This window comes from Notamacropus eugenii, chromosome 4 (genome assembly GCF_028372415.1).
Source record: "Notamacropus eugenii isolate mMacEug1 chromosome 4, mMacEug1.pri_v2, whole genome shotgun sequence".
In the NCBI taxonomy this organism is placed as follows: domain Eukaryota; kingdom Metazoa; phylum Chordata; class Mammalia; order Diprotodontia; family Macropodidae; genus Notamacropus; species Notamacropus eugenii.
In genome coordinates, this window is record NC_092875.1 from 368,865,729 (window position 1) to 368,878,682 (window position 12,954).

Below are 12,954 nucleotides of genomic sequence, written 5' to 3' on the forward strand. Positions count from 1 at the left end.
TCTGGAGTCTCTCTTCAAGTGATGATGATGATGAGATTCAGTCCTTTTCAATTGTGTCTAACTCATTAAGGGTTTTTTTGGCAAAGATACTGGAGTGGTTTGTCATTTCTTTCTCCAGCTCATTTTATAGATGTGGAAATGGAGGCAAACAAGGTCAAGTTACTTATCTAGGGTCTAACAGCCTGGTAGTAAGGTTTGTGGCTAGTTTTGAACTCAGAAAGATGAGTCTTTCTCGACTCCAGGTCCAGCATTCCATCCATTGCACCACCTAGCTGTCCTATGTTTCTAGCTATACACACAGCATAATGTGAAAGAGGAGTGGAATTGTGTCAGAGAAGCTATGCCAATTATACTGTATCTGTGGATAATTATATTGAAGAAAAATCTTTATAGGCTACATGGATTTGTGCATTAGTTCATGCTTAATGTAAATCTCCACAGATTTAATGGATTGTCCCCAGAAAAATAGTTTTAAAAATGTTTTTCCAATGCCCTCTCTGCTTTCTTCTTAAAAGAATTTACTTTCTGAGGAAGATGGAATCAAGGTTGAAATTTAGTAAAAATCTCTTATATAAACAAAACATACAACTGTAAATCTGTCTATCTTTGAAAAAGGACAAATATTACCCTCAGAAAATTCTTCTAATTTGTTAGGTAAATGACTTACATTGCAAAACACAGCTTTTAGCAAAATCCAAGGGCAGACTTAGTTGGTATTGGTGCTAATTATAACTCAATTATTTTTTGTCTAGTTGGGAATAAAATATGGAGCTAAGATAAATTAGCTGAAACTTCTTTCAAATTTGTATTTACATAGCAATTTAAGATTTGTAAAGCCCTTTGCATACATAATGTTTTATTTTTTGCCTCTTTATCCAAAGTGCCTAGCATAGGGCAAGAACTTAAAAAAGGCTTGTTTAACTTAAATCAGTAACACAAAAATATTGTGACTCTATCCTAAAGAGATACTTCTCTCTCAGTCCTATAGATTCTTCAAGCAGCAACATGGGTAACAGCTTTATGGCCAGCTTTCTTGATTGATCTGATTGAATGCATTGAAGAACACATACCATTTGGAAAGTGTAAGAGAGGCATATTTGAATTCCTGGTACTGAACTGGTCTTCAAAATGAATGAAAATAAAATATATTCCCTTCTTTCTCATTAAAAACTTTTTTAAGATTCATGAAATGTTAAGATTAAAATGTAAAATATAAAACTTAGAATTATAATGTTACTAACCTTTGGATTTCCCTGTTACTAATTAACTACTGGTTTGCTCACTGTAACACAGACAAATAGCCATTTTTAATCTCTTTAATACCCTTTTTTCCCCATTTATTTATTTATTTAACTTTTTTTTAACATTCATTTTCACAGAATTTTGGGTTCCAAATTTTCTCTCCCCTTATCCCCTCCCCCCACCCCAAAACACCGAGCATTCCAATTGCCCCCATCACCAATCTGCTCTCTCCTCTATCATCCCTCTCTGCCCTTGTCTCCATCCTCTCCTCTGTCCTGTAGGGCCAAATAACTTTCTAAACCCCTTTACCTGTATTTCTTATTTCCTAGTGGCAAGAACAGTACTCGACAGTTGTTCCTAAAACTTTGAGTTCCAACTTCTTTTCCTCCCTCCCTCCCCACCCCCTCCCTTTGGAAGGCAAGCAATTCAATATAGGCCAAATCTGTGTAGTTTTGCAAATGACTTCCATAATAGTCATGTTGTTAATACCCTTTTTTTTGAAAAAAAATAAATAAATAAAAATAAAGAGAATTCCACATTGGAGGAGGGGAAGGAAGAGTATCTCCCAGTTGTTTTGGGGTGACAACTACGGGCAGATGCTGCTCAAATAAAGAACCATGACAAACTGACTAAAATGGCAACTAAACCAAAAGCATTTTGTGCTTGCCTAAAACAGGAATCTATGAATGTGCCAAGCTAGAGAATTGTTTCCTACCAAAAACAAATCAGTGGTATTGGAAATAAATATCAAATTCATTTCTACTTGTGGAATGACTAGAGATTTCTCAAAAGTAGATCTAGAAACAGTTGCATTAAGACTAATAATAAAATCCATCATTTTATTAACACAGGTTATTCTGATCTAACATAAAATTTAAAATGGTTAATATAACTTCCTTCTAAGTGGAATATAAATTAACTTTTAGATTAGTAACACTAACTTATCAGCTCTTCCTATGATGTTAATGTGTTTTCCATCTCTGGGCCTAATTCTTTCTTCCTTGATACTTACATGTCCATGGAATTTGACCAATCTCTCATAAAACAAAGGGGAAGCTGTCGTTTTCCTAATTGCACACATGTTCAATAGGTCATGCTGCTGATAAAATTAAGTGACAGAAGAGGATAAAACTGAAGCACTCTGGTTCCGTAATCAGCTGTTTCTCTAAAACCTTTCTTTCCTGCATCTCTCTTTTAAGAATCAAGGCAACTACAACACTATCACTTTGCTTCACTGTGAAAGAAGATCAGATTTCCAAGCGTTCTTCTCTGGATCACTGTTACCCAGTCTTCCCTAAGTCGAGTGTCAACGCTTTCTTTATCTTGCCTTTTCTCTACTTTCAATTATTTTATCCTGACTAAACATAATGCAGTACAAATCATTACATTCATGAGACGTCTAGTCTCATTAACAAACACATAAAAGTGGCATACTATGTATTCTCAAGGCCATGCTGACTCCATTTGGTATAGCAGGAAAACTCAGAACCATAACTAGAGAATCTTCATGTGTTTTTTAGGATGTTACAGAGCCCTGACAAGGATTTTCTAGGCTTGCTATAATACTGTTAGACATTTTAATTATGGTTGTTCTTCAGGTGTTGGTTGCTTAGCTGAGCTTCCCAGTTTTTTTCATTCTGGGACACAGCTCTAAAGTTCTGAACTTCTCATGACATGATACACAGACTGGGAGGGATAAGAGGTAACTCCTTGAATCAAATCTGCTAGGGGGTTGGTTATGCCCATGCTGTGTGATGGGGTGAAGAGAGGAATGACAGACTTTGAAGTGACAGAAGGGACAGCTAAAATGAAAGTAAATATAGGAAACGTAATCAAAGAAAAGAATTAAAAAGAGAGAGAGCAAAGAATAGGGAAGAGGCAGATGAAGGACAAAGGAGGAAAGTGGATAGTACAAACACAGAGAAAAACGATGAAGGGGGAGAGATGAAAAAAGAAGCAAAAGACAAGGAAAGAGCAACAATAAAGAGTAAAGAGGAGAAAAAAGAGGGAAAAAAGAAAGAAGAAAAACAGAAAGAAGAACAAAATCAACAGTGAATGGGAAAGGAGAAAAAGGAGAATAGAGAATGAGAGAAAAATAAGAAGTACAGAAAATGAGTGGAGGAAAGAGAACAGACAGACAAGAGAAATTAATACACAAGGAGTTTTCTTTTAAAAGAATGACTAAATACTTTAAAACATTATTGCCTTGACTGGAAAATGAGACTGATACAGGACCAATTCTTCTGCAATGTAACCTCACTTTTACCTTTAAGGGCAGCTAGGTAACCGGGGAAAGAGCACCAGGCCTGGAGTCACAAAGACTCATCTTCCTGAGTTCAAATTTGGCCTTAAGACATGTGCTAGCTGTGTGACTCTGGGAAGTCACTTAACCCTGTTTGCCTCAGTTTCCTCATCTGTCAAATGAGCTGGAGAAGGAAATGGCAAACCACTCCAGTATCTTTGCCAAGAAAACCCCAAAGAGTGTCACAAAGAGTTAGATGTGACTGAAATGACTGAACAATTTGTCTTTTAATTTGATGACAGTTTCATTATAATACAGTTCCTAAGAGCCATACTCTTATTGGGCCTAAGTCTAAGATTGCTTTCCATATGGTCTCTTCTTCCTAGTTCATTTAAAGTCTTCTCATCCAGGCTCCATGCCCCACCCCTGCCTCCCACTGAGTCTATGGATATTGCAAGGAGTTCACCTGCTTCTGATTGTACACCTTTCCAAAAGGATTTTAGACATGGTCCACTTTTCTGTTCTACCTCTATTTACTTAAGAGAGAAAAGAGAATGCTGGTGATCACTGCAAATGCAATTCAGTGAACAGTCAAGGTAAAGTATGAGCATATAACTTGACAGTTCCTTAATAGTGAACACACACAACTGTAAAAGCATCTTCAGTAACAAAAATCCCACCAGGACACCACAAAGGCTGACTGATATGGGGTGTGGCAAGCCATTTAAGTAATCAGGGTGTGTGTGCCCTTGCTACTACCCACAGCTGCCACACCCATCTCTGTTCTTTCTCTGTCCAACGGTGAGAGAAAGGAAAATGCTAAATCAATGCACCTGGCCTCCATAAAATATAGTCTCGTGTGTGTGTGTGTGTGTGTGTGTGTGTGTGTGTGTGTGTGTGTGTCTCCCCTCACCCCCTTCTCAGACACAGAAAGAAATCATATTGTCTGATTATCTCCATTGTAACACTGCACAGTCAAAAGGATTCTGAGTTCTTTTATTATCAATCCATGCCTCTATCCAAAACCACAGAATCTGTGTGATATTGAAACATACCTTTCATGTACAAAAAGCTGTGGAAATATGGCAGGCTGACACAGCTATACACTGAGTCTCTTCTATAAGACAGTTCATCATCTGTATCAAATCTGGAATCAAAGTCTTCTTCACTGTCTTCAAACTGTATAAAAAGAAAGAAAATATAAAAAATCTAACATAAAAGTATTCAGTGAACAAATTAATGATAGTGTGCACCATGCAGCGGCCAACTTTTTTTTGACAGTGATCAGTGTCCAGATATAATATAGGGGCAAGGTGTTTATAACAAGGTTAAATGCACATCAACATTCTGAATTCAAGTAACTTGTTGAACTATTCTAGAAGGTACAAATTGATTTCACATAATTCAGAGGATGTTTATTTTAATATAAACACAACAAAACCTTGCTGTTTAAAGAATAAAATGGTAACCAAATTTTTTAAAAGTTAACTTATCTTAAGTTACTATGCTAAAAACATTTAAAGATATTTAAGAGATGAATGTATTTATTACATATATTACATGCAATAAGATGTAAGAGGGACTTAATGCATGAACTGGAGAATAAGGTTAGAACTGAGAAGGCTGGGAGTGAATTCATATAATTAACTAATATAATTAAGAAAACAATTTGACAAAACAGTAAGAATTATAATAGTTACAATCCATTTTGCATATTTTTAACACTATTAGAAATAATATTCAATTGAGTGAAATGTGAAGCAACTCTCCCAAACTTTTCCCAATATGCTGTTGGCAATTCTGGTGCTGGGTGAAGGCATCTCATCTCCCAACCTACAACAAAAGCCACAGCTGACATTGCTCAAGCTCCAAGTAAACATATCCCAGTTTTTATTAGGCTCCAGGCAAAATTCAATTCTGGGTGTGTATCTAGCCACACACAGAAGGCATTATCAAAGGCTTCTATTTGCTAATGAAAATCCTCTGAAAATTAAAGGCTTTAAGATCTTTTTATTACTGGGTAAATAATGGATTCTGTATATTTTGTATTATTCAACCTAAAGAAGTTGGCGCATGTGGGTTGAGACAGTAGAAATTTTCAAAATGTGTTTAGCAGTTACAAAAACAACAGTATGTACTTACTGAGGACTGTGCTCCCTCAGAACTAAAACGATACGCTCCAGAGCTGTTGTATGTGCCCACTGAACAGCGATAGTCAGGGGACCACTGGCTACTGTGAGAGTTGGAGAAAGTCACACTGCTGCCCGAAGTGAGAGCCCCATCTTCATAATCATCCTGGTCATAGTCATAATCGCCATCTGGGGAAATAAGGTCTCCAGAGTTCTGGGGCATGCAGTAGGTAGACTCCCCACTGGATGAGTTGTGTAGACTAGCAGAGTCATGGACAGAGGGTGTCAAAAGCACAGTGCTGTCAGCGCTAGGGCTTGTAGGCACCACTGTGTCATTCATGTAGGGATCCTCCTCTGAGGAGTCATCACTGGTCCGAATGCCACTGGTTCTCTGATCAGAATGGCCATGCTCACTTGGGTTGGGAGAATCCTTAAAGGCATCATCATCAGCCTCAAAACCCTCATCCACCTCCTCCTCAGGGTAAGGCTGGCTGAAGTTGAAATTGGGCTTTTCCCCACAAGCATCACTCGTCAATTCACTGAGCTCTGCGGAAAAGCCACTGCCCACAGAAAGGGACCTCTCGATATTTCTGACACATTCATCGATCTCATCGAAGTTCAGGGACTCCAGGAACTCCTGGGCTGCTCGGCAGGCTTCATCTTCAAGCCTCCTGAGCTCCTGGTCCCGGAGCTCCTGCAGTCTTTGCAAGGAAGACTCTGTCAAGGACAGCTCCTGCCTCTCCTTCACACGCTGTAGATCCTGTATCTCCTTCTCCAGGCGTAAGATCTCCTCCACTTGCTTGTTTTCCTTCTGCTTTTCCATGTCCTGTTTCAGTTGCTCTTCTCTCTGACGGGCTTCAAGCTCTGCCAGTCTCCTTGCCTCTTCAGCCTGTTCAGAAAAGAAATGCAAGACTTCAGGATGTTTCAATATACACCTGCAATGAGGTGCCATCACATTACATCATATGCAGTAAGGACCTAAACTGAAAAGTTTCACTGGAATGTGGAAATTAAATTCATAATGAGAAACTCAAATGCACAAAGCTTTTCCTCGTTGAAACAAAAAACAAAAAAACAAAAAACCAAGGCCATCAGTAGGAAATTCCCACATGACATTTTTTAGAGTTCACTTTTTTCTAGTTGTCTGATTTGAATTCCAAGGGACAATCTAATTCAGCACACATCAATTAGGCGCTTACTCTGTCTCTGTTCAAGGCTCCCAGAATACAAAGATGCATGATATAATCCCTGTCTCCAAAGAACTTAACAGTCCAGCAGGGACAAGGTGAAAAATGAACAAATAGCTAATATAAATTATAATAATATAAGTAAGCAAAGGAACAGAGTGGTCAGGACAGATTTGGGTGAGGAGAGAGAATTTATGTCTGGTAGGAATCAGACTGGGCTTTTTAAGTGTTTAGTGAACTGAATTCCTTGAATAGAGGGGGCAGGTTTCTAAACCTCCCTATTATTATCAAGGGCACCACCATCCTCCCAGTCCCCCTGGATTGTAAAGTCAGTTCATGTTTGATTCCTCATTCTCTCTGGATACCACCATCCCCATTTTCAATCTGCCACCAAAGGCAGATAATGTCACTTTGGGATCTCTCATATATGTCTCTTGAATAAGCCCCCCTTTCTCCTGACATTGCCAAGATTCTGTTGTGGGTGCTCATTTCTTACACCTAGACTTTTACAACAGCCTGATGGTGGGGTCTGCGTGTCCCAAGTCTCTCCTCACTCCAGACCACCTTACCCTCAATGTCAAAGTGATTTTTCTAAAGCACGGATTTGACCATGTCACCTTCCTACTCAATATTAACATCAGGGGATCCACATCACCTCCAGGATCAAATGTAAAATTCTGTTTGGTGTTCAAAGCCTTCAAAACCTGTCCTTTTCCCCGTTCAGTCTTGAACAAAACACTCCATCTCTTAGCTCGAGGACATTTTTACTGATTGTCCTCCATGCTTGGAATGTTCTTCTTCCTCATCTACATCTTCTGGTGTTCCTGGTTTGTTTTAAGTCTCAGCTAAAATCCCACCACTATATAAAGCCTGTCCCAGTCCCTTTGCTGATTACCGCTATTTATCCTGCATGCAGCTTATTTGTATATCATTACTTGTATGCCGTTTCTCCCATTAGATTATGAGCTCATCAAGAACAGAGGCTCTTTGCTTTCCTTTGTATCCCCCCAGGCTTTAGTACAGTGAGAGCACATGGCAGGCACTTAATAAATGCTTACTGACCGCACAATACATCCTGGAAGGTATGTAACATATCCTTGGAAGAAAGGAAGAGAAGGGCGGTAGGGGTGTTTTAAGGATAGAATAGTCTAGGAATGGAAGATTATTCATAAAAGAAAGGAGGAAAAAGAAAAGGTAAGACTAAAGAACAGAGGCATGTCTATTCTGGCTATGCACACTGCCTTAAATGCTAGATAATAATCTAAAGCAAGCAATAGGGAGTTATTGAAGATTTCTGTTCAGATATACAATGTGTTAAGACCTGCATTTGGGAAGAATAATCCAGAGCTGGTGCAAAGAATAGACTGGAAACAGGATAGACTGGAGACGAGGGGATTAGGCAGAGATTATTACAACACTCTAGGTAATGAGGGCCTTACTTAACTAGGATCACAGAAGTGGAATTAGAAAGGAGTGGGGAAATGGAAGATGTAGAAGCAAGAGTATTTGGCAATAATTTTTATGGTAGAAGAAATGAGTATAAGTGACCCCAACATTTGAAGTCTAAGGGATGTGAGGATAATGGTGGTACCATAAACAAAAATACAGAAGTGAAAAGAAGGGCATTTTGGAGAATAATAATGACCTCAGTGTTAAACATGGTACATTTTAAAACAATTCAATGGGCGAGCTGTTAGGAGTGAGAAGAAAAAAGAACAAATAGAGAAGCCAAGTTATCAAACCATTCTTTACCTTTTGGGCAAGAAGCTCAGCTTCTTGTCTCTTCCTTTCTCTTTCCCTAAAAAATTAAGAAAAGAATGTGAACATGATAAAATATTACACCTTATTAAGAGACAATTAGGGACAGCTAGGTAGTGCAGTGGCTAGTGCTAAGGCCCTGGAGTCAGAAAGACCTGAGTTCAAATCTGGTAGGGTGACTAGTTGTGTGACCCTGGCCAAGTCACTGAAATGAGTCCCCCGTATCCCACTTATTTTCCAATGGCAATTTGCTAAATATAGGCAGAAACTTTAAAAGAATGAAGGTTATAGCTTCTCTCTTGAAATATATTTATTCTACCTAGAGATAAGAACAAGAAACACAGCAAAATGAATATAAAGCTAGCATGCAAGTCAGGGAAGACCTAAGAGTTCAAGATCTGACTCTCACTCAGACTAACTGTGATCAGGGGTCACCTTCTCCCACTCTTGTAGGCCCAGAATCACTCTAGGTTACTGACTGCGGCCAGCTTCAGTGCGGGAAGCTCCCTCCATCAAGAATACTATGCTTGGAGAAAATTACAGAAATTGATTCCACCCCTACCAAAAATAAATAAAAGTGGGCATAACACTCCAAGGTAATACTAAGTTTCCTCTGTGTCTAGGAATTTACATACTGCATCGGAGAGGAATGATTTATTACTGTTGTTTTTAAAAGGATTTGAAACATTCACTACTGCCTGCTACAAAGGATGTTCAGAAGGAAATCTAAAACATAATTTTCAGTTAATTCCAAGTACTAGAGCACACAGCACCTTTCTTGTTCCTCCTTTTTCCTCTTCTCTTCTAGCATTTGTTTGTAAACTCGGCGAGCAATCTGGCCCCTCCGTTGTTTCTGGAGTACTACAGCAGCTCTTTTCAGGCCCAAGAATCTTCTCCTCATGAGGAAGGCTCTGTAGTTCTTTTGTATTATAACTATATGATAAAGGACCTTTCTGTACTGTTTCCTGAAGGAAGAACAACCATCATGGTAAAGAGGGTCAAATGAGTCATGGAAACAGAGGTTCATTCCTAGATAATCATTTGCTTTTTGATTTCAGGGCAGCAAAAAAAGAGAAGAAGCACCTAGCTTTATAACAATCCATCTATTTTGGTGATGCTTTCTCCACCACCCCTCTACTTTCATTGAGAGTACAAGGTCCATTTTGTGAGGAAACTAGTATTGTCTTGACAAAATAAATGCACGCTACCTAGTGCTACACTTTTTATGGCCCCAAGAAGAAGATACTCTTAGAAATGAAAGGAAGTTTGATCTATCTCTTGCTTCTATAAAAGAAATTAGCACAGCAGGACAGCTTTGTCCTATAGAATGGGGAATGCATGGTGTTTCGTCTGACATATTGTTCTGTATGTGTGTATAGAACTAATATCCACATGAAAAGAAATGGCCTCATTATGCAAACTACTCCTGCACAGGCTTCTATTGCATTACTGAGAAAATACAAAGTAAACAGATGGGGTTGTACTATCAGGACTCCAGTCCATAATACATGAAATTAAAACATTTCAGCATTGTCCCTTCATGTCATTTTTCTCTTTTTTAATGTCAGTGATGGGTCCTTCTTCCTTGTTTTTGTAAAGACTGAGATTGCATAACAGCAATGGATGGAATGATTGAGGTTTGGGAGTGGGAGACGGCAGCAAGAACCAATTTCATTTTGCTCAACTCTTCCTTTCAGAGTTCCAAAGTCATTTTAAACTAAACTCACATAATCTTAGATTATACAACAAAAGCATGTCTTATGTATTATGGTTAACAGGTTACACACCGTGCCAGATAGCCAAGGACGTGAGCACGGATCACCATGGCTGCCTGGAAGACCTCCTCTTCCCGCTGTTTCTCCAATTTCTGTTCCAAGGACTCTCGAAGGAAGACCTGCTCAGAGAAAATTCAGATGTCAGGACTTCTTAAAGACCAAATTGCCAAGAAAACAGGTTTTACATTCAAGGAATAACTTGGCATTAGAGAATAGAACCTACGGGCAATGGAATGAGTTATATTTTGGTCCCACATATAGAATATGAAATTTCTGAATCATTAGTAACAAGCAAAAGATAGATTTGTTTATGGAACAAAAAGGAAATTCAATGGCAATGATTTTCTCACTGAAGCCAAATGTCTCTATGTTCAGCCAAACATTTGTTTTGAGGTTGGTCCATTCATTAATGATTATTAAATGATAATGGCTAGCTCCAGTTACCTCACTGCATTTATTATTCTGGGAACATGCATTCACATAATGATTTCACATTAAGAATTTAATCCTAGAAAAGAGACTTTTGGAGTGAAGGCCAAAGTGGTTTATGAATTCCTGATAAATATTTAAAATAGAGAAAGCATTTTTAATACATCATACTCACTGAGAAGACTCCTGAAGAAAATTCCTATGTGTGTTGCCTACTCTTTGGGGACAAGAACACAAATCCTTCATTCACAATAGGTATTATGTCTTCTTGCCAAATAAAAATAATACCCTTTAACTGGCAGGAGAAGAGACTGAACATCATGGATAGTCTGGTGTAAATTTTATATTATAAATCCTAACTTTTAAAAAGAAGTACAAATATTATGGCTGCAAATGAATGTCATTTTCCACTTCATTTTTCCCCTCAGAATTAAGACATAATTAAGAAGTCTTCTATGTCTCTCCTAAAAGAAGAGGAGAAATCTATCCTTACATTTTTGACTTGAGTCAATTTTTTGCCTGTAGAAAATTTTTTTTGTTGAATTCTAAACTTCCTCACACATGATCTTAATTTTAGTGCCTCCTATGAGTCATAGAGTGAGGAATTGGCTTTAAGACACATTTTCTCACTCCTTTCAACAGCATCCAGGTAAAAATACAAATAAACCTCAAAAATCACATCAAGAGCCAGCTTCCCTAATTTTTCTCCTGGAACTCTAAAAATTGCATACTGTATGAGAGACATAATACTCATACATAAGAAAGTTATTTCATTTCATACATAAATGCATTAAATGCCGAGGATATTTTTGTGAAAGACACAGATGACAAAACTACAAGTATAAAAATTGGGTCTGTTTGGGTGTTTCCCCAAATACCTATCTTTTTATATCACAATTATAGACCAAAATCAGGTTTCATAAAAATGTGACAGCATGTAAATTTATTTTTTTGGTCAATATACTATTGAAGGGAAGGGAAGGTACCCAGTCCCTGAATCTTTAGGACTGCCCTCCACTGCTCTTTGTTCTGGAAGTTGTTTAAAAGAAAAATAACAAAGTACATCCTTTCAGGAGGGCATAATTTAAATCTAAGTATGCACACCAGTGAACTTCAGCTTTGTTAAGCGAGAAGATAACAATCAGGTCAGTTTACTTCCCTTTAAGTAGCCATCATGCACTATCAGAAAAAACTCTTCCCCTGGACTTCTCTTTCATTTAAAAAATTTTTTTAAAAGTACAAAAAAACTTGTAAAGAAAGTTGCTTTTTATCTCATCTGTCCTACAGTTTACAGGAAAAGAATATTTGCCATATGCACCCTTGAAAATTAGAACTGAAAACAAGAAATAAAAAAATCTGTGGAGGAAAAAGGATTATCCCCATTAAGGACCTATTTGCCATGGTTCTGATTTCAACAGGTTTTCTTTTTTATATTTTCTTTTTTTAGTAAAAATAAAACAAAAACTTAAAAAAAAATGAAATTAAGTTTTATATATAAGACTTAACATTGAGTTAACATAACTCTATAGAGAGAATTTTAAGTTGATAGACCAGACATTTCCAAAGTCCTACCTCAAATTGGGATAATGTTATACTTACTCGCCATGAGAATCAAAGCAAAGCAATCTAAAGATATGTGTTTCCCCACAATCCCCAAAGAGATATCAAATGTACTCAACTTAGACGATGAACAAATTAATTTTTTTCTATCATTTTGGTCAAACAGCTTGGGTTCCTCTGGATTAGTTGGTTATGGGTACAATAATTCCTCCATTAACAAAGAGGATGGTTGCTCCAAATTGCTACCAGAGGCATAACCATCATAGTAAGCCAAAGGATATAGAGCTGCAAGAAACCTAAGAGAATCCCACCCCCTCATTTTACAGATGAGTAACTGAGGCTCAGAAAGGTGAAGAGACTTTTCAAGGTCATATACAGACCTTATAGAGCAGAATAGGAAACAAAACCAAAGTTCTCTTACTGAAAAGGTATGTATTTCTACAAGAAAACAAAAACGATAGAAGTAAAAAAGCAAAGCAAAACCAAACCCCAAACACTAAGCATATGACCAGGATGTGAGGATCTTGACTTGTGTTCAAAACAGGGAGGCAGAAGAGAATGGAAAATCTTGAAGGATTAGGTAGACTTTGGATAAATGATCCAAAAAGAAATTTCAATAGACTAGAATTATA

At 37.7% G+C, this 12,954-nt stretch overlaps 1 protein-coding gene across 1 annotated transcript in view; it reads right to left on the bottom strand.

Moving 5' to 3' along the window:
• The window catches only part of MYO10 (myosin X), a 254,020-nt gene that overhangs the window by 27,987 nt on the left and 213,079 nt on the right, over positions 1 to 12,954 (bottom strand). The window contains exons 22-26 of the mRNA XM_072605464.1: positions 10,346 to 10,452; positions 9,332 to 9,523; positions 8,553 to 8,598; positions 5,627 to 6,502; positions 4,540 to 4,663 (exon numbers count right to left, since the gene is read on the bottom strand). Coding sequence (XP_072461565.1) covers positions 4,540 to 4,663; positions 5,627 to 6,502; positions 8,553 to 8,598; positions 9,332 to 9,523; positions 10,346 to 10,452 — 1,345 coding nt within the window. The remainder of the gene's footprint in view (positions 1 to 4,539; positions 4,664 to 5,626; positions 6,503 to 8,552; positions 8,599 to 9,331; positions 9,524 to 10,345; positions 10,453 to 12,954) is intronic.